The 21,498-nt window shown below is 51.5% G+C and overlaps 1 protein-coding gene across 7 annotated transcripts in view; it reads left to right on the top strand.

The window, feature by feature from the left end:
• Positions 1-20,537, top strand: part of BICDL1 (BICD family like cargo adaptor 1) — an 80,139-nt gene extending 59,602 nt beyond the window's left edge. For 2 of the 7 annotated variants that reach the window (XM_025267515.3, XM_006052973.4), the window contains 6 exons: positions 2,085-2,264; positions 3,174-3,392; positions 4,378-4,521; positions 9,765-9,895; positions 16,965-17,085; positions 20,061-20,537. In XM_025267515.3, the coding sequence (XP_025123300.1) occupies positions 2,085-2,264; positions 3,174-3,392; positions 4,378-4,521; positions 9,765-9,895; positions 16,965-17,085; positions 20,061-20,222 (957 nt within the window). In that variant the 3' untranslated portion in view covers positions 20,223-20,537. Of the gene's footprint in view, positions 1-2,084; positions 2,265-3,173; positions 3,393-3,997; positions 4,345-4,377; positions 4,522-4,887; positions 5,489-9,764; positions 9,896-16,964; positions 17,086-18,151; positions 18,261-20,060 lie in introns of those variants that run through there. The other 5 variants (XM_025267516.3, XM_025267517.3, XR_003104211.3 and 2 more) reach the window with 4 other exon arrangements.
• Positions 20,538-21,498: the final 961 nt, after the last annotated feature.

The raw sequence follows: 21,498 nt of genomic DNA, 5'->3' as shown, positions 1-21,498 counted from the left end.
AGAGAGTATGGCGTTCCCTCTTTTTAATGAACAGGGGTGACCGAAGATGCTATCTTATTAAAGGATTAACTAAATTTAAATCCCAGGAAGTTCTTCTCCCCACCCCCACCTCCCAAAGTATATTTTCAGTCGGGGGACGGGGGGGTGAGCAGTCCTCAAGTACAGGGGTAGGAAACACTGCTCCTGTACGTAGTGTGCGGACAGTGCACAGCAGTTAGCCAACAGACTGAATCTGCAGTTCGGGGCTGTTGTGGTGAAAGTAAGTGCAGGGATGGAGTGTACCAGTAAGAGTGTGGCGTTTAGCAGCCATGGTGGAGTCTCCCTTTACATTCAACAGTAATAACCTCATCAGGTGGCAAATGCCCTGTTTGGACTCCACAGGGAAGGGGCCACAGAGAATGCAGAGAGGGGTGAGGCAGTGGCAGCAAAAGACAGGGAAGGAGCCCTGGCCCATGAGTCGTGATGCCTGCGTTGCAGTCCCCTGTCTACACTGGTGTCGCTCTCCTCCTCTGAGCCGCATGTGCTGTGGAAATCTATCACACGCGTGCTCCTAAAATCTGTCCCCCGCTAAGGGCTTTACCTGTAATCAGTGAGTAAGGTGAGACTGCCTCTCGCGTGAGTTTGGGAACTCTTGGTATTACTGCCCAGATGTTACTTCAGATTCCACCTCTAGCTCCTTTCCAAACAACCCTTTTCCCCCTTCACGTTTTCAGCAAAGTACAACATGCATATAGTGAAGCATACAGACCTTGGGTGTGTAGCCCACTGAAGCTGTTACCGGTACCTGTGTAGCCACCGTCCAGGTCACGACAACCCATGGTCAGCACCCACAGATCGTCCTCCTGCACCATCCCACTCAGCACACTGTTTCTTCCTCAAAAGCAAACCTCTCTTCTAGCTTTTATCTCTTTTATCTCAAGTTTGGAACCTTTTATAAAGAGAATCGTACATTATAAATTGTTTTGTGTCTGGCTTTTGCTGAACATAAGTGTCTGAAAAGTTCACCCCCGGTGTGCTCTTCGTGTTCTTGTGGCCTGCTGTACAGTATTGCAGGATGTGAGCATACCCATTCTGTTTTTATTGGTATTCAGATTGTTCCTGTGAGTGGCTTTTGTGGATAACGCTGCTGTGAATGCCCTGGTTATCTTTCATGTACATTTCAGTCATTTATTACTGGGTCTGCACCTAAGAGTGGAACACCCGCATCAAAGGACACGTGTGTATTTCACTCACTAGAAACTTGCCGAACAGTTTTCTAGAGGTGCACGTCATCTTCCATTCCCACCAGCAGTGAGAATCCTGGTTATTTTACATTGTCATCAAAACCTGATATTATTATTCTGTTACTATTATTTTTCTTAGCCATTCTGGTGAGAGTCTAATGGTGCCTTATTTTGTCTGCCTGTAGGTTTGTATGTGTAACTTTTTATTCTGGAGAATTTCAGACAAACTCAGAATAGTACAATGACACCCCATGTACCCCGCTGTCCAGATCTACACACCATCCATCCCTGGCCAGCCCCACCCTATCTTCATGACATCCACTTGCTCCCCTCTCATATTATTTTGAAGTAAATCCCAGAATTTTTGTAATTTCATCTGTAAGTAAAGAATACTTTACAGATAAGAACTTTAAAAAACATAAACACAGGACTAGTACACCTAGAAAATTTAGCCATATTTCTTTAATATTGTCAGCTATCTAGTCAGCATTCAAGTTTTCAGTTATCTTAATAATATCATAATTGTTTTTCATATTTTTCTTTTGAGGCAAGATACAAATTAAAATGTACCTGCATGTGGCAGTCGGGTCATATGTCTTTTAAGTCTCTTTTAATCTGTAGGCTCCCCTTTTGTCTTTTTCTTTTTGAAATTTATCTACTGAAGAAGCTGTACTGTTTGTCCTGTAGTTTCCCACATCTGGATTTTACCAACAGCATACCCTGAGTGCCATCTAGCTTGCTCCTCCCTGCTCCGTGTTTTCCTGTAAATTGGTGACGGGTTCTGGAAGCGTGGTCAGGTTTGGGGTGGGTTTATCAGCTGGGGCTTGGCCCCCTCACCCCCCTTTGCTGTCTCCCCGAAAGCTGCACCAGAGCCAGCTGGAGCTGCAGGAGGTGCGGCTCTCCTACCGGCAGCTGCAGGTGAAGGTGGAGGAGCTGACCGAGGAGAGGAGCCTGCAGAGCTCTGCCGCCACCAGCGCGTCCCTGCTGTCCGAGATAGAGCAGAGCATGGAGGCCGAGGAGCTGGAGCAGGAGAGAGAGCAGGTGCTGGCGTGCCCCAGGTCCTCCTGCTCACCCCACGCCTGGGGTGCCGTGGTCTGCACATGTGCAAGCCCCTCAGCCTGCTGGCTGGAGATGTCCTGAGGCAGCCTCTTAGGAAATGCTTGTTGACTAATCAGCCTCAGAACTCTGGTATTGACAGGGTTCTGGAACATTTGTGATCCACCTAATCGGCTTCTTTTCATATTACTTATGACCACTCATTCCCCTAATTATATGGGGACTTCCTCCAAAAGTAACTGACTATATCAAGAAGTACTTTATGTGCAACTGGGAGAGACCTGAGGGCAGAGGATATAAGAACTGGGAGTCTGTGCAGTTGTGCGGGAGAAGGAAATAGCAACCCAGTCCAGTGTTCTAGCCTGGAGAATCCCTTGGACAGAGGGGCCTGGCCGGCTACAATCCATAAGGTCGCAAAGAGCCGGACACGACTGAGCAACTAAGCACACGCAGTTGTACGGGGCCCAGAATAAGTATATGTTTCTTGGGACAAGTAATTAAAAAAAAATACCTTTCCTGGAACTAGACTCTTGGACTCGTGTGCTAGAGACAGACGGCACTGGCCATCTCCCTGGAGCCCCTGCTGCTGCTGCTGCTAAGTCGCTTCAGTCGTGTCCGACTCTGTGCAACCCTATAGACGGCAGCCCACCAGGCTCCCCGTCCCTGGGATTCTCCAGGCAAGAACACTGGAGTGGGGTGCCATCGCCTTCTCCAATGCATGAAAGCAAAAAGTGAAAGTGAAGTCACTCAGTTGTGTCTGACTCTTAGCGACCCCATGGACTGCAGCCCACCAGGCTCCCCCCATCCCTGGGATTCTCCAGGCAAGAGGACTGGAGAGGGGTGCCATCACCTTCTCCGCTCTGGAGCCCTAACTGGGGTAACTCTTTGCCGCAGCTGAGACTGCAGCTCTGGGAGGCCTACTGCCAGGTCCGTTATCTCTGCTCGCACCTGCGTGGAAGCGACAGCGCTGACTCGGCCGTCTCCACGGACTCCTCAATGGATGAGTCTTCAGAGACGTCGTCGGCCAAGGACGTGCCAGCCGGCAGCTTGCGCACTGCCCTGAACGAGCTCAAGAGACTGATCCAGAGCATCGTGGACGGCATGGAGCCCACGGTAAGAGGCCACACTGAGTGCTCTGGGCTCCGCAGGGCCTGGAGGCTGAAACCAAGTCCAGAGGGTGAGGTTAGCCCTGGAACCCGGAACCTAATAAAGTCTGCAAGAATGCCTTCTGAGCCCTTGTCGGAGCGCGCTTCCCACAGGGGAGCAGGCACAGGGTCTGATCAGCCCCCAGAGTCCCTCCCTGCAGGCTCAGGGTGAGGATGAGGCCTTGGGGCCTCGAGTGTGAGCACTTTCCTGGGAGGCTGTGAATGTAGAAATTTGGATCCTGGTAAAAACTGCAAGTTGCTCTTCTGTTGCCCACTGGTCCTGGTGGTGGAGGTAATCATGAATAGGCAAACTTAAAAGATCTGAAGCTTCTGCTCAAAGGCTAGGCGTGAGCACAGAAAGTTGAGACGATCAACAGCTGGGCCTTTTAAAATTCCAGAATGGCTCCTCTGGTGCAGAAGAGGAACGTTCCCATGGGCAGACAGGCCTTTCTTCCAGCTTCGCGTCAGATTCCTGCCGGACTCCCCCTCCATTTACACCCACAGCTCGAGGGCTGTTGTTTCTCATCAGGTTCCTCCTCCTGAAGGATGGTTGCGTCTCTCTCCCTGTATTAGGTGAAGCTAGATGAAAAGGTGGCTGTCCTGCCAAGGTGGTTCGTGGGACGCACTCTAGTGCGGAGGCCGGGCCAGCATGGGAGAGCGAGCTGGCGGAGGGATGTGCTCTTGGCGCGTGCAGTTTCCCTTCTCCAAAGCCTGAAACAAAATAAACTTCTAGTTATTGTCTGCACATCGAAACTGAGCAAGACAGCCTCTCTTCTCTAACCTTCTGTTTCTTCCTTCTGCTTCTCTTTTTTTCTCCCGTCCCCCCACCTTGCTCTTCCCCAAACTGAACCGTCTCCCTGCTCCCCTCCCCTCTTCATCTCTCCCATTAACCATCTCCCCACTCCCCTCCACTCTCACCACCTCTCTGCTTGGCTGGCTGACTCTGCTGTCAGAGCTCCCGGAGAATTGACGATGACTCCTTAGAAGAACAGATAAGGCAGACCAGTGAGGATTCAAGAGCCCTGAGGGAACTCATGGAGGGAGAGAGGGGTAAACTGAGGCAAAGCCTGGAAGAGCTGCAGCGGCTGCACAGTCAGGTGAGCACCCCCGTCCTCAGCCCAGTGCAGGATGTTCAGGGGCTCCTGCTCCCTGGGACCCCTGTGAGTCCCCCTCTCCATGTCTCTCTGAGAAGGGCTCTCCTCTGATGGTCGGACCCTCAGGGGTGGTGACCTGAAGCTGAGATGAGCTGGGTGTCTTCAAAAGAAGTCAGTCCTCAGGTATAGACCACAGTGAAATCGTTAGGAATGAGAATAGCCAAGGGACTTCCCTGGTGGTCCAGTTGCTAAGACTCTATGCGCCAATGCAAGGGGCCTGGGTTTGCTCCCTGGTCAGGAAACTAGATCCCTTATGCCACAACTAAAAAGATCCCGCCACAACTAAGAATAGCTCTCCGTTTCCTTCAGGACTCCCAGCCCTCTACAGAGCCTGAATAACCATGTGGACTCTGATAGTGAGAGTGCCACAGCTCCCAAGACACATTTAGAAGTGTGTCCAGCAGCTTCTGTGCAGGAAGCTTGCAAACCAGGGGACAGCTGACCCCTTGGGCCTGAGCTGTCTTGTGAGTGCTGTCACCTCTGCCAGCCGCATTTCAGCTTTTGAGGCACTTACTGCTGCTCTTGCTGTTCCCTTCCTGTTTGATCGTGATCTCATCTCTCGAGAACACTGGAGAAGGACATCTGTATTCTCATCTGAAAAGTTTTAAAGGGCTTAGGAGCGGCCCCACCCAAAAAGGAGCTTCTAAAATCTACCTAGGAGATAAATAAAAGTTCTTCCTTTAGACTGGAGTCCTGTATGGAGGTTCTTTCCCATTTGTGGGGCACACCAGACAAGTACCCCTTTAAACCCTGCCCCCTTCTTTTCTTGTCCAAAGCTAGTCCTCCCTTCCTGCTACAGGAAGAGGTTGCTGAAAGATGGAATTTAAGCCGGGCTTTCACTTCATTCAGTATTTCTTAAATGTAATGGAACTTACAGAAATAAACTTCTGCCTTCGGGTTGTACCCATTAGACTTCCTGGTATTATTCTCTTGGAAGATACTGGGAGACAAGTCATCACTGCTCTCTTCTTTTTGTGAGTGACCAGATAAGAAGGGCAGAAGGATGCTACTGAAAGCTGTATCTTGTTCCTGACCAAGCCCTGGGGAGTAGGTTTGGACTGCCAGAAATACTCTTGTGCCTAAAACCTAAGACCCTCTGGTGGTCGTTTGGCCAGAAGGGTTGGCGGCAGGAGGGATCATACCTTCCAAACGGGTAGAATAAAATGCAAAAGAAAGTGGGCCTTAAAGTTATTTGGATTAATAAAAGCTGCTTTGTTGCTTCTAGAAGCCCGAGAGGGCATTATTTGACCCAGAAACATAAGGTAGAGTTGCTGAGAGTCTACTATGGAACAATTAATATTTAGGAAGCCATCTCTACCAGAGAATTTTCCTTAAAAGTTCAACTGACAACTGATTTAGGTCAATTCCTATGGATTCCCTTTAAAAAAAAAAACCTATCAAGCAGATGGTTACATTCAGTCCCACATAAGGTACAGAGTTGGGCCTCTGCCAGGGCTCATTAGTACCCACAGGCTCAGTCAAAGCCAAGTTGCGTCATCCAGGAGCGTCCCTTGGGAGGGACTCCGACTCCTGGGGCAGTGAGTGACGCAGGGGGAGTTGCCAGGGCCGTGGAAATGGCAGCCATCAGGGCAGGCAGGGGTGCCTCCTGCAGTTAGCTCAGTACGTGCCTGTGCCCTGAGACCCTGAGAGGCTCAGGTGGTTGTAAGATGAGGGGAGTCAGACAAGCTTCGTACCCTTTGGGGAGCCCGGCTCAGACAGGTGACATGGGGCTGAGGTCCAGCCTCACCAACGGATGGTCCCACCTCCACTCCCACTGAGTGTTCCTGCCTGAGTGTTCTCTCCTGGAAACGAGGCCAGAGGTCAAAGGTGTGTGGGACCTTGACCGTGAAGTGCCCACACTTCCTCACCCCTCAGAAGCCTACCCAAATTCTAAACTAAAAGAGAGCCCAGGTTTAATTAATCATCACCTGTTTGTGGCAAAGCCCCAAAGCCAGACCTGCAGACTTGCTCCTGCCCTCGTGCTGGCTGTGCCCGGCGCCCTCTGCCCCATCCCTGCAGCTCCCCAGGGAGGGCTGGCCATGGGGTCTGGAGCTGCAGCCCGGAGGCAGGAGGACCTGCCAGGCAGCATGACAAGTAGTTCTCCCAGGCCAGGACACCAGGTCCTGGGAGGCAGAGTAAGAGAAACAGTCCCACCCACCCCTTTATGCTTGACTGAAGCACATGCCAGTTACTCCAGGGACGCGAACACTCAGGGGAACGTGAGTCGGAAGCAGCTGAGGCTCTCACTGATGAGGTGTGGGTGCCCCTCCTCTGAAATGTCAGCACATTCTGTCTCCTCCAGCCTCCCAGCCACTGTCCTCTCAGGACTTCATTCTTTCACACCTGGCCTTTGGTCATCACTTCCCCAGCCACGCACCCTTCAGATGGTCTGGAGTGATCTTCTGAATCACGACTTGAAGGTGGGACACCCCTTGCAATATTCTCAAACCCTCATGGCCCCACGGTCTGGCTGTGTCCCACCGTCCAGCCTCTGCTCCTGTTTCTCTTTCACCGCCTCTGCTTTAGCAGAATTGAACGTAGGTTCCAGGTGGGCGTGGCACGGGCTGCCCTTGCGTTCCCACAGCTGGGTCTTTTCTCCCAGTCTTTCTCTCTCCCTGGAAGACTCCCCTGCACACACAGCCCTCCTCATCCTACAAGTTCCTGATTAGGTTTCACTTCCTCCTCGAAACTCTCCTGCCTACCTTGCTCAGGGAGTCCCCGGCCCTGCTTTGTCATGGTTACCCTCACTCCCTTCTCACCTTCCCCGTCCAGCCTTAGAGGGCCGCCTGCATGGATAGGCTCCAGGTCGGCCACACCTCTCTGTCTTCTCTTGAAGTGTCTAGTGCATGCAGTGCCTTACTTAGAGCAGGCACTCAAATGATTGTCAGCCCTGGATGTATGACCTCAAGTTTCCTTTGATGCTGTTCAATTTCAAGGACACCCACCTTAATGGGGAAGAGTGGATTTAGGGGTAGCTGTAACCTAAGTCAGCAGATAAGCCAGCTGTTAACTGGAAGGTCCTCCATGCAGGGGAGAGAAGGGGTGGTGCTTATACTCTGAGCTGGGCCCTTGAAGTTATTTATTTCATTTGATCCTCACGACAACTTGATGGCAGGGAATAGTTCCTTTTATTCCTGCTTTTTATCAAATTCATGTGCAACTCAGGGTAAATCCTTTGTCAGTCCTAAGCTGGCAGTCTCTACCTTGGTCAGGTTTTCCAGGCCACAGCAAAAAGTTCTTGTGGAGTTTTATCTGGAGACTGTGACACATTGGCATTTCCTGCCTGGCATGTAGTTTTATCTGTTGCCGACTCAGCTGGCAGAACACCTGGCTGGCTCGAGGCCATGTCAGGGCTCATTTGGTCTGAGGAGGGCTGGCTGTCTCTGCCAGGTGCTTTCTGGGTCTTGAGTTCTGGCTTACCTGGCTGCAGAACCTGCTAAGAATAGGGTGAGGCTGGGCTTCTCACCTGATGCCTTTCTGCCTCAGAGCTCACTGCACCTGCATGCCCTGGCCTCTGCGGATGCCTAGCACCCTGAGGCTCATCACCAGAGCTGTCCCCTTCATGGACGCACAGAGCACCAGGCCCTGACATTCCCTCCCGCACACCTGAGAGTGCAGAGTCCACTGCACATAGTGACAAGTTGTCCCATATCCCTCTTGACTGGTGTGTGTCCTCTGATTTACTCTTGAGTGGCTGCTACCCCAGGAGCTGGCACCTCTATTGTCTCAGCTTATAGAGCCCAAGGTATCTCAAGAGAAGCTTGATCTTCAGCCTTAGTCCTGGGGCGTTTGCTCAGCTTCACTCTCAAGGTGATCAGATCTAGGCCTCAAAGAGCAGAAAGGTGATGTCTTTCCCCTTGTGGGAGAGACAGATCTGCATGGATGGATCCTTCCTTGGAAAAATGTCAAAGGCATGTGTAATAGTTAATAAGAGGGCAGGGTTAGGCGTCCTGACTCCAGTCTGATTCTATCGACAAATATTCAACAAATATTTATTGAAAGCTCTACCAGCCAAGGTTTCTGGTTGCAGACAACTGAAACTCACTCTGCTTAACTTGAGCAGAAAAATAATATACTGGAATTAAATCTGAAGCATCACAGAATCAATAGGCAGGCTGGAGAACTGAGCTCCAAAACAGGAAGGAGCCATGGGAAGTGGGGTGACAAAACCATTTGCTGTCTGTGCAGTAATCTCCCACTGGCCAGTGGGTTTGCTGTACCCCTAAGAGCTGTAGCTCCAGGTAGGGGCCCAGGTACCTAGGAAAGGAGGTCTCTTCCTTTGGCTTCCTTAGTGGGTGGGCATGCTCTGCCTCCTGCCGAGGCTCATGCAACTAGGAATGCCCCAGATGGGAAGGAATTCTGGGTGCTTGACAAGCCCCAAAATGACAGCTGTCCACTGCACAGGCACTTGGGGATTAAGCATTGTTTCTGGTCAGGCTCTGAGACACACAGATGGATAGGACATGCTTCTCGCCATGGCAGAACCCAAGGTGTGCGAGAGGTCGCTGTGTACGGGGGAGGGGGGGGTAAACTCTGGTCACCGAGGGAGCCACCGGGAGGGGCGCCTCACCACCGAAGGTTGACTCCCTGTGAGTGGACTCTGATGCCATTCACAGAGGCATGGACCATAGAGAAGGTAAGAGGCTTGAAGTGAAAGGTGACAATGTTGTTTTTCTGCCTAAATTCCCTGTGGCTTTGACCTGGGGAGCTGAAGGAAGAGGATGGGAAAGCTAGGCTGCGGCTAGTGCTGTCAAGAGACGGGAACCAGGTCCCAGGCTCTGGGGCCAGCCAGGGTCCGTGTGGGGCACAGGGCAGTGTTCCATGTCGAGTGGAAGATGAAACAAAAAAACTCGAGTCCCTATCCCCCTAAATGTGTTCCCGGGCCCTGGTGCGCACTCGGCCTTCACTCAGCAGCTCCCGGAGAGTGCCTGCAGGTGAAGGAGGTGCCGTGGTGTGCACAGGGGCACCAGGCCCCGGCTGCAGCATAGGAGTGAGCGCCCCCGTCCACCGAGCTCCAGCCTCGTGTGTGGTCCCCTCCCTCCTGGAGCAGGGGGCAGTGGGAAGTCACCAGCCTGCCCCGCACAGGCCCTGAGCCCGCCTGGGCCTATTCTCTTCTCCCTCGGGAGGGAGACACCCCAGGCCAGCAGCAGTGATGCGCCGTGTTCATCCCCTTCGTCTCCCACTAGGTGACACAGCTGAGCGTGGAGATGACTGCCCTGAAGGAGGAGAGAGACCGGCTCAGAGTGACATCTGAGGACAAGGAACCAAAGGAGCAGCTTCAGAAGGCCATCAGGGACCGAGATGAGGCCATCGCCAAGTGAGTGGGCACGACTTGTTTAACTTTAACTGCAGGTATTAGTAAATAACACGAGAATGTGCTCAGTCTTAGGTGTTAAATCATACAGAAGAATATAAAACTCAAAGAGTTTCCCTGCTACTCGAAATTTCTCACTCCCCATCCCATTCTTCCCACACAGACACTACTGTTAAAAGTCGGGTATGCATTTTTTGCAGGTTTTTTACATATGTGTATGCAGGAGTATATGCAGTACAGTTTTTGTGGACTTTTTAAAAAATTAGTGAGATGATGCTCTCTACATGGGTTTTTTTGTTGTTGTTTGTTTTCACTTATATCTCAGCATTCCAGTTTAGTTATGCGTGCTCAGTTGCTTCAGTCGTGTTCGACTCTTTTCAACCCCATAGACTGGAGCCCACCAGGCTGCTCTGTCCATGGAATGCTCCAGGCAAGAATACTGGAGTGGGCCAATCTCATTTTATATATACACACACACACATAATTTTTGTTGTTTTTGTTTTGCTATTCATCATAGACATTTTCAAGCATACACAAAAGTAGAAAACATAAGACGAATTCCGACCTACCTACCTTTCAGTTTCAACGCTGATGAACAGCGTGGCCAGTGTAGTTTCACCTGTAGCCGTCCATTTCTTCCCCCTCCCCTTCTGGACCATGTTAAGGTGGATCATGAGACGTATCATCTCATCCATAAACATTTTCACAGAAATCTCTACCAGAGAAAGACTCTTTATTGTAAAACACACACCAGAAATATCACACATGAAAAACTTCAATTTCTTAATATCATCTAGTATGCAGTGTTCATATTTCCCCAGTTGTCCCATAAATGTCTTTTTATACTTGATAAGAATCAGATGCCAAAGTCCAGCATACTCTGTTTAGTTGTTATGTCCCAACAGGTTGTAACTCTTCCCCCTGTCTTTTTTTTTGATTTGCATTTACTGAAGAAACTGGCTCTTTTTAATGCATAGTTTTCCTACATTCTGAGTTTGACTGCATCCCCAGAGTGTCACTGAACATTTTTCTTTGTCTTTGTTAATTTCTAGTAAACTGGGTCATTTTTAAATAATGTTTTGGGCTTTCTCTGGCAGAGAAGAAATGCATAAATGCGTTCTTGTACATTCAAAACATTTCTCAGTACAAAGGCAAAGACCATATTTACTTCCCATCCTCCTGAAAATTATCTTTGTCACACATTCAATCTGTCCTGTTTATTGAATCTAAGGAGATAAAGGGTACTAAAATTGTATCTGCTTTGCAGGCTTTATAACACATTAATAACAATATTTGTGCATCACTTTACTGCTTACAAAGCATCCTTTAATCCTAGCCACAGCAAGAAGTAGAGCTTTTTAATACCAATTTTACAGATGAGGGTGTTTCCCCAGGATCACAGCCAGTGCTGATCACTGGCCTTCACCTCAGTCTCAGGCTCCTTTGCCCTTACCTCAGGGCTACTTGGCAGAAAGCTAAAAGGAGCTTATTTAAAAGAATTTGTAAATAGATACTATTCGACTTTTTTAAGAAGTAATGTGACATTTTAATTTCTGACTTTAAAATTCCACACATCTTCCCCTTTTCATTTTCATATACCATTGTACCCTCCCTTCTGCTCTCTTCAGTAATTTCCATCATTTCCATTTTGGTTTTACATTTGGGTCCCCTTTTCTGTCTGGTCAGAATCTCCTATCAAGTTGTCCTTCAATTTCCAGTTCATTTTGGAATTATCCTCGGTTAGAATCACAAACCTACGCTATCTTTGCCATTCCTTATGGTTGTAGTTCAGCTCAGTCGTGTCCGACTCTTTGCAACCCCATGAACTGCAGCACACCAGGCCTCCCTGTTCACCACCAACTCCCGGAGTTTACTCAAACTCATGTCTATTAAGTCGGTGATGCCTTCCAACCATCTTATTCTCTGTCATCCCCTTCTCCTGCCCTCAGTCTTTCCCAGCATCAGGGTCTTTTCCAATGAGTCAACTCTTCACATGAGGTGGCCAAAGTATTGGCGTTTCAGCTTCAGCGTCAGTCCTTCCAATGAATATTCAGGAGTGATTTCCTTTAGCATGGACTGGTTGGATCTCCTTGCAGTCCAAGGGACTCTCAAGAGTCTTCTCCAACACCACAGTTCAAAAGCATCAATTCTTCGGCACTCAGCTTTCTTCACGGTCTGACTCTCACATCCATACGTGACCACTGGAAAAACCATAGCCTTGACTAGACGGAACTTTGTTGGCAAAGTAATGTCTCTGCTTTTGAATATGCTATCTAGGTTGGTCATAACTTTCCTTCCAAGGAGTAAGCGTCTTTTAATTTCATGGCGGCAATCACCATCTACAGTGATTTTGGAGCCCAAAAAAATAAAGTCTGACACTGTTTCCACTGTTTCCCCATCTATTTCCCATGAAGTGATGGGACCAGATGGAAAAACCATAGCTTTGACTATATAGACCTTTGTCAGCAAAGGAATGTCTCTGCTTTTTAATATGCTGTCTAGGTTTGTCATAGCTTTTCTTCCAAGGAGCAAGAATCTTTTAATTTCATGACTTCAGTCACCATCTGCAGTGATTTTGGAGCCCAAGAAAATTAAGTCTGTCACTGTTTCCATTGTTTCCCCAACTATTTGCCATGAAATGATGGGACCGGATGCCATAATCTTTGGTTTTTGAATGTTGAGTTTTAAGCCAGCTTTTTCACTCTTCTCTTTCACCTTCATCAAGAGGCTCTTTAGTTCCTCTTCACTTTCTGCCATAAGGATGGTGTCATCTGCATCTGAGTTTATTGATATTTCTCCCAGCAATCTTGATTCCAGCTTGTGCTTCATCCAGCCTGACATTTCTCATGATGTACTCTGCATATAAGTTAAATAAGCAGGGTGACAATTTACAGCCTTGATGTACTCCTTTCCTAATTTGGAACCAGTCCATTGTTCCATGTCCGGTTCTAACTGTTGCTTCTTGACCTGCATACAGGTTTCACAGGAGGCAGGTAAGGTGGCCTGGTATTCCCATCTCTCGAAGTATTTTCCACAGGTTGCTGCTATCCATACAGTCAAAGGCTTTAGTGTAGTCAATGAAGCAGAAGTAGATGTTTTTCTGGAACTCTCTTGCTTTCTCTGTGATCCAACGGATGTTGGCAATTTTATCTCTGGTTCCTCTGCCTTTTCTAAATCCAGCTTGAACATCTGGAAGTTCATGATTCATGCACTGTTGAAGCCTGGCTTGGAGAGTTTTGAGCATTATTTTGTTAGTGTGTGAGATGAGCGCAATTGTATGGTAGTTTGAACATTCTTGGGCATTGCCTTTTTGGGGGATTGGAATGAAAACTGACCTTTTCCAGTCCTGTGGCCACTGCTGCGTTTTCCAAATTTGCTGGCATATTGAGTACAGCACTTTCACAGCATCATCATCTAGGATTTGAAATAGCTCAACTGAAATTCCATCACCTCCACTAGCTTTGTTCATAGTGATGCTTCCTAAGGCCCACTTGACTTTGCACTCCAAGATGTCTGGCTCTAGGTGAGTGATTACACTATCCTGATTATCTGGGTCATTAAGATCTTTTTTGTATAGTTCTTCTTTGTATTCTTCCCACCTCTTCTTAATATCTTCTGCTTGTGTTAGGTCCATACCATTTCTGTCCATTGTGCCCATCTTTGCATAAAATGTTCCCTTGGTGTCTCTAATTTTCTTGAAGAGATCTCTAGTCTTTCCCACTCTATTATTTTCCTCTATTTCTTTGTATTGTTCACTTAGGAAGGCTTTCTTTATCTCTCCTTGCTATGCTTTGGAAGTCTGCATTTGGATGGGTTTATCTTTCCTTTTCTCCTTTGCCTTTCGCTTCTCTTTTCTCAGCTATTTGCAAGGCCTCCTCAGACAACCAGTTTGCCTTTTTGCATTTCTTCTTCTTGGGGATGGTTTTGATCACCACCTCCTGTACAATGTTATGAACCTCTGTCCATAGTTCTTCAGGCCCTCTATCAGATCTAATCCCTGGAACCTGTTTGTCACTTCCACTGTAAGGGACTTGATTTAGGTCGTACCTTAATGGCCCAGTGGTTTTCCCTGTTTTTTCAATTTAAGTCTGAATTTTGCAATAAGGAGTTCATGATCTGAGCCACAGTCAGCCCCTGGTCTTGTTTTTGCTGACTGTATAGTTTCTCCATCTTTGACTGCACAGAACGTAATCAGTCTGATTTCGGTATTGACCATCTGGTGATATCCATGTGTAGCATCGTCTCTTGTGTTGTTGAATAGCGGTGTGGTATTTTGGAGTGAGACCATACTATTACGAATAACAAAGCGTGAAATTGTGTCAAACAATTAGGGAATAAAATGGTAAAATTAGGGTGCTAATTGTAGAAGCCCAGTAAGTTAGAAGTAGAGTCTGGTTTGTCAGCTTCTCTCAGCTAGAGAAACAAGAGAGCTAGCCATCAGGCTCTGACCACCCTCTGCCATCTGCACAGGAGGTGTGGGATACAGCCAGAGAAAGTGCCAGGGTGTAGGAGAGCAGAAGAAACAAGTTGTCCAGTCCCCTCCATTAAAATGAGTGCACCTAGCTCCAACACCTGGGTGACAGGAAATTACAAGTCTCCATGGAACCTTGAAATGCATGCCCTTGCCTGCTGCCCTCGACGGAGGCCGAGTCAGCCTCCTGGGGTCTGACTGAACAGATTAGTGAGTTTTCCCTCCTGAGTAGGAAGGGTTTTGGAGTGAGGCCCTGTCCTTCCTGGCCCTGCCTTTGGAGTGTTAGATCACTCCAGGAGGGCTCTTCTTCTGTCCCTCACAAATGAAGTTCTGGGTATACAGAATTCAGACGAGACCTAAGGAATCATGGAAGTGTGGGGCAACCATACATTTGTGTAGGGCCGAGGATCCCAGAGACGGGGGAGCCTGGTGGGCTGCCGTCTATGGGGTCGCACAAAGTCGGACATGACTGACGCGACATAGCGGCAGAAGAGTTTTATATACATGTCTCTGATCTTGGCTGCATTTTAGAATTTTCCCCGCCCCCAACCCCAGGGCCCTCTCCAGAACAATTCTTCAGGCCCCAAACCTCTGGGTTTGGGGCAGCTCCTACCCCATGATTCTAATATGCAATAAGGGTGAGAGTCGCCCCCAAGAAGAATAATTTCCCTCTCTTCACTGGACAGCAAAAACCTTAAGGTGTTCAGAAAAGTTAACAGTTCTATCTCCTTGCAGGTGAAAGGTCCTCAGTGAAAAGAAATCCCGGGGTGGCATCTGCCTTACACAGGCAGAGGGCTCAGTTGCTAGTGGTTTCAAGGAATTCGCCTAACCCTTTGAAATATTCCTTTTTAAAACTGATTAATGTATTGTTCAGGGGCTTCTACAGCTTTAAGTTTTCCTTGTTTTGTACTTTCTCATGAATAAGCTCCAAGATGCCCTAGTGAGGAAACGTTCCGAGGATGCCGTCCCAGGCTGTGACTGTCACCTAGGCCCCCAAGGTGGGCCCAGCTCGAGGGCTTTCCGGAAGGAAAGGGTTCCCCTCTGTGCCCGGCGGGCCGCAGCTGCCCCTGGACCTGTGCCCCTCCGGCAGCGGCGTTAGTCAGCACATTCCGGAGTCTTCAGGCTGCTCGTGGCGCCACCTGCCGGGAGACGCCTGTAAGCTCAGGAGGCTTCCCTGCCGCGGGGCGCCGGGGGTTTGCGCTGACTTTCCAGGACCGTGGGGTGGGCCCGCCGGGCGTCCGTGGCAACCGGCGCCAGGCCAGGATTTCCGTCTCTCGCGACCAGCCAATGGTAGCAGCCGTGACGCTTGCGGCGCTTGAGACACCGGCGCTCATTGGCCAGGCTCGGCTCCTGTCCAGGCAGCTGCAGTGCGGGTGGGCGGACCCTCTGCGAGCGGCCCGGAGAGTCCGGGATGGGTGGGTGGGGCGCCGGCACTGAGCCCCGGGGTGTCAAGGGAGGTGACCAACTACCCGGTGGACTTGAGGCCACAGAGGAAGTGCTGGTCGCGCGGTAGCCCGAACGGTTCACCCCAACTGCCTTCTGGTTGAGCTTGGCTTTGACGGGGGCTGGGCAGCCTCTGAGGGTGGGTCCTCACAAGGCCATGCGCATTGGTCTAAGGCCCTGGGTGATGAGAGCCGTCTTAGTTTTTGCCTTTTCATGTGAAAGGTATCAGTCCCTGAAAGGCTAAATACTCATTTGGCAGCAGGACAACCACTGCCATCTTATAGAAGGTACCCAGCTAAAGCTCTGCTACTTTATTCCCATTACCTGGCGTCCCTCCAAAGTTACCTTTTGCATTGAACCACCATGGTTTAGGAATGCTGGGGAAGGTGAACAAAGTATGTAAAACACATCAAAATGTGAAAATACAAAATGCAGAAGTGTGGGAGCAATTACTCATCAAATAGTCATCATCCCAAGAGAACCAAGTAGACATTTTTGGGTGTGACCTTCAAATATACACTGGCAGGTTTTCTTGTACAAAGCTAGTATCATATGTGACCTTGTCTCTTGGTTCTTTTTTACACTCAGCATAAATCACGAGTGTTTCCCCACTGTCAGTAAATATTCAACATTGTGGTTGTTACTGGGAGGTGACTGTATTCCATCATATAATCTCCCACCTGTCCCCTAATTGGCTACAGTGATTAGCTGAGCTGTGCAGCACTGTGTGGCTGCCAGTGCACACACCCTCAAAAGAGGGGGTTGCTAGTATAAAGGGGGCACCAATGGGTTAAGTCCAACTTCCATGGGGACTGATCTTTTGGGGGAAAGATGAAGGCAGCAGCCCCTTAGTGCTGTGAGAGGTCTTTGATCTCTGGGTTCCAATCCTGATTTAAGTATCCTCTGTTAATCACTTTAAGATGGTGGTCAGATAATCCTTTCACCTACAGCTTGTTTATGAAAGTTGAGAAAATGTGTATGAAAGCATGTTGCACAACTTTCCAGTCCTCTAGAAGTAACACTGTAGTTACAGTTAGTTTGTTGTGAGCCTGGGGTCAGAGACTGTTTCCTTATCCCGTGGATGCCAGGTGCCCCGGGCAGAGGACCTGATGCTCTGGCACAGGGTGTCTGCGCTCACCCCGGCCTGTGTGTTTCCAGGAAGAACGCTGTGGAGCTGGAACTCGCCAAGTGCAAGATGGACATGATGTCGCTCAACAGCCAGCTGCTGGATGCCATTCAGCAGAAACTGAACCTCTCACAGCAGCTTGAGGCTTGGCAGGTAAAGGAGTCTGTGAACCCAGGCTGAGTGTAAGGATGGGTTTGTTACTGGAGGGTCCCATGTGTGCAGGTGAGCAGTGATTCGTCTTCACTGGGTGAGAGTCAGGGTTCCAGGCCCCAGGCCCTGAGTGCCTGGAGGAAGCTGCTCTCAAGAGCGAGGAACCCGGCTGTGCCGACCTCCAGGCTTGAACAGGGGCCTCCTTCAGCCGCTTGCCTTGGCTTTGATACTGCTGTCAACGCTGAGGGCCCAGGAAGCCCTGTGTAACTGACTGGAAATTCATTACTGGATGCATGTCATTCCGACACCCTTGGGTTGTTAGTGGCCGCTGCTCCTCCCTTTACTCAGAGGCCAGCTTCCTTCTTCCACAGAGCACCGTCCTGGCGCAGGTCTGGGGAAAGTGAGTCAGTGTGTCTGTCTCTGGCACCACGGGTGTCAGAGTCCAGTCAGCCTGCCCTGTCCCAGGCCCTGACGCGCTCCCCACTGGGCCAGGGCCACGACTTGCTTTTTGTTAATGAGATTGCTGCTGCTGCTAAGTCACTTCAGTCGTGTCCGACTCTGTGCAACCCCATAGACGGCAGCCCACCAGGCCCCACCGACCCTGGGATTCTCCAGGCAAGAACACTGGAGTGGGTTGCCATTTCCTCCTCCAATGCATGAAAGTGAAAAGTGAAAGTGAAGTTGCCTAGTCGTGTCCGACTCTTAGCAACCCCATGGACTGCAGCCCACCGGGCTCCTCCACCCATGGGATTTTCTAGGCAAGAGTACTGGAGTGGGTTGCCATTGCCTTCTCCGTTAATGAGATTAGGGAAGTACAATTTCAGGATATGGGTGTAACCATTCACGTTTCTCCCCAAGAAATCCTAACTGGACAGATGAAAAGACCCCTGCAGCTTTCCGAGGCAAGCCCCTCGCGGGGGGGCAGCTTACAAGTGACTGTTCCTGCAGGGCCCTGCCCGGCTGGCTGCAGGCACGCCAGGGTCCCCCCACCCCAAGAGCTGTTCCCTGCCTCCCAGACCGCCGTGTCCTGGCTCACTGCGTCTGTTCTTCTCTTTTCTCTCGGCTACAGTTTGCTTCCTCAGGGCTTTTTACTATCTGGCTCCTTTGGTTTCTGATCTAGTGGCCTTTCTCAGTTCCCGTATCAACAGCTTTAGTTATACACCCCTCCTGCCTTTGAGGTGAGCTCAAGCCCTCATCCCCTCACCTCTCCCCTCCTGCCATCACGGTCCCGCCCCGCTGCCTCCCTCGTGGTCACCATGTCGTGTGTCGGTGCGGCATCATCTCATCCAGTGTGCCATGCCATCGCTCCCCGGCCTCCCGCTCCCTCCACCGTCACGTCCATGAGCGCGGCAGCACGTGGCCCGGTCCTGACAGGCTGACCCGGCCAACGCTGGTTTCTTGGTTCCACCTCCTCACAAGGGGGCTGTTTTATGGATGTGACCCAGCATGGAGTTAACAAGCAGCTTGTGTGTGTATCAAGTTATGACGTGATAGATTTCATGGAATTCTTTTGCTGAATCTTACAGTATAAAAAAACGCAGTTTGCAGTGTATCAGAAAAAACACTGGCAGCTTTGAAAGGGTTTCTCTCTGAAGGACCTTGTGACGTTCCTGAAGTTGCATTTAATGTAGGTCTTATGGCGCGCATCCCAGGAACAGAGCACTGGGCTGAGGATTTGACAGTGGAACCTTCAGAGTGAGGACCGTGTCACTTGACGAGAAGGGGGTGTAGGTGGGAAGTTGTATGTGAAGAAGGGGCAGGGAGGAAGGCAGCAGAGTGGGACGTGAGTGAGGGGTCTGCCCGCCGCCACCTGGTGACACACTCAGGAAACTTACAAAGACATCTGAGTGACCGCAAGCTTAGGTGAGTGTGTGGGAGGTGATGGACAAGCTGGTCAGCCAGCGGCCCAGCCGGCCCACTTCCTGTGCTCACCGAGGGCGCGGCTGCTCCGGCCTCAGGAGCACCCGCCCCGCGCAGCCTCCACATCTGTGCATGTGGACGCACACTCTGGCGTTTAGCCCGCGGCTCAGTCTTTTCACCAGGACATCCCAGAGCCCACCCTCCCCACCAGCTTTAGGGTAAAGCAGCCGGGTAGATGCTTGTGTTTCTGGCTGATGTTACTAGAGACAGGGCTGCTTGTTTCTAAACCAGGACTTTTCATGGTCTGTTAGCGGCTCTGTCCTGCACAGACTCAGTCCAGTGAGGAGAGCGGAGCCGCTCTGTCCAGCTGCCGTGGGGTAAGAGCTGGTTCTGTGAGGCAAAGTCAGGGTGGAGGGAACATCTCCTCTGCAGTTAGCTCGCCGGAGGGGGAGACGCGGCGACCTCACTGAGGAAGTGCCGAGGCTGGAGCGTGACAAACCTCGAACATGGCGACGCCCCAAGCCTCCACCAAACAGGGGCCCATCCGTGGGGGCTGAGCGTGGATGGTGGTCGGCGAGGACGCACCAGGGAGCCTCGATCTTGCACACGGGCCTGCCAGGGGCGCATGGGCGCCAGCAGCTCAGGCTGGCAGGAGTCTGAAAGGGGGCAGAGAGGCGAGAAAAGCCCCGAGGCCAGGCTGTGAGGCTGGAGGGCTGGTGGTGGCCTCAGCCACCCTGGGGCTGCAGGAGGGGGACCAAGTGAGAAGGGAGCACTCAGCCCGAGACACACAGGAAGCAGGGTCGAGGGGGCTGCCCACAGGCTGAGCAGGGCTGGGGGCGACAGACAGGCACCAGCGGCGGCTGCTCCCGGGGCCACAGGGACACAGCTGGTCCCGGGTCAGCCCGGGAGTAACACCGCGCAGCCAGCCAAGCCCGGGGAGACCAGGAGGGCGGGCTGCCGCGGCCGCGCGGTGCTTCTTGGTCTCGGGTCAGGGCAGCCGTGGCTGCAGCCGCTCGCTCACGTCCCTGCCATCCTCTCCTCTCGTGCTGCCCCGCTCTGCCGCCTCCCCAGCCCATCCGCGCCAGGTCAGCGTCCTCACCCCACCCGTCTGCCCGCAGGATGACATGCACAGGGTCATTGACCGGCAGCTGATGGACTCGCACCTGAAGGAACGGAGCCGGCCTCCCGCCGCCCTCTCCCGGGCCCCGGGTCTGGGGCGTGGGGACGAGCCCAGCACCGCCGAAGGCAAACGGCTCTTCTCGTTCTTCAGGAAGATTTAAACCGGGAGGAGTCAGGCCAGCAAGGACAGGCACACTGACGCCGACTCAAATGGGGGCGTGGGCCGGGCCCCAGGGCAGCACGTGTGCCCGCCGGTCCTGCCGCGCTGGGCCCGGCTCAGCGGCCGCACTGCCCACTTGCCCGAGGGCCGCATCCTCGGGAGGCCCCGCCGCCTCTGAAGGCGGCTCTCACCGGGGCGGCCCGAGCTGCGTCCCTACTGCCGGGCCCGTCCTGGGGTCCACCACTGCGGAGCAGGGCTCAGGCTGCTTCCAGAGCGGCTGCCGTGCCCGGCTCCAGGCACTACTGCCCTTGAGCGGGGAGAGAAGTGGAGGCCTGCTCTGTGCACCGAGGCCCTGGCTGCTCGCCATGGGGGCCTCATCCTGCTGGGCACCAGGCCCAGGCCTGGATCCCGTCCTCCCACAGCCCCAGCCCAGGAGGCGGCCCCTCACCCACGTGCATGCACCTCCATGCCCCGGCCTGTGGGCCTGACAGCTGGCTCTTCGGCCACAGCGGGCCTGGCCACGGCTGAGGCCGTCCCCAGCCTCAGAGGAAGCTGCCTCCCCGCGCTCTGTTGCAGGCCTTCTTCCTCGGCAGGGCCCTCTGCAGGCTCAGCCCTCTCCCCTTCCTGGCGCCGGGCAGAGGGCATTACAGCCCCCCCACATACCCAAGTTCTCGGCTCAGCCACAGGACGGCTCCAAAGGGGTCTGCGCTCAGCCACGCCGCCAGGCAGCATCAGCTCCACAGGGTGGACGCCTCCAGAAACTGCCCACCAGGCCCACGGAAGGTCACCCCAGCGACCTCCCACTCCTGCTCGTCCTCAGCAACTGCTTCACCTTCTCTGCTGAGGCCCCAACTCGGGACTCAGAGGCACCGGGCTGAGGCCACCCTCAAGCTGCTTTACAAGGATCATCTTCCTCCCTCACGGGGAAAGCACAGCAGGGATGAGTGGAAAGAATGTACCTACAGATATGTACAGACACAGTGCTGTACAGACAGTGCTGTAATTTTGTATGTAGCAACCATGTAAATACATGTATGGATTTTATAATATACATATTATATATGAATCTATAAAGGCATATTTTTAGAAAAACAGCACACCACTGCTTCTTTTGAAAATAGTCTAAGAATAAAATGAATTTCTACAGAGCTTCCCGCCTCAGTCACTGGGTACCTGGGTGGTGTCTGGGCAGAAGGCAGAGTATAATCTCTATCCGCTGGCTGGTTATGCAAAGGCAGAGTCCTCCACGCACCTGGGAGGTCACCTCATATGTTGGT

The sequence above is a fragment of the Bubalus bubalis genome, chromosome 17 (genome assembly GCF_019923935.1).
Source record: "Bubalus bubalis isolate 160015118507 breed Murrah chromosome 17, NDDB_SH_1, whole genome shotgun sequence".
Lineage (NCBI taxonomy): Eukaryota > Metazoa > Chordata > Mammalia > Artiodactyla > Bovidae > Bubalus > Bubalus bubalis.
Note: the sequence above shows the minus strand (reverse complement) of the source record. Positions and strands in the feature narration are given on the sequence as shown.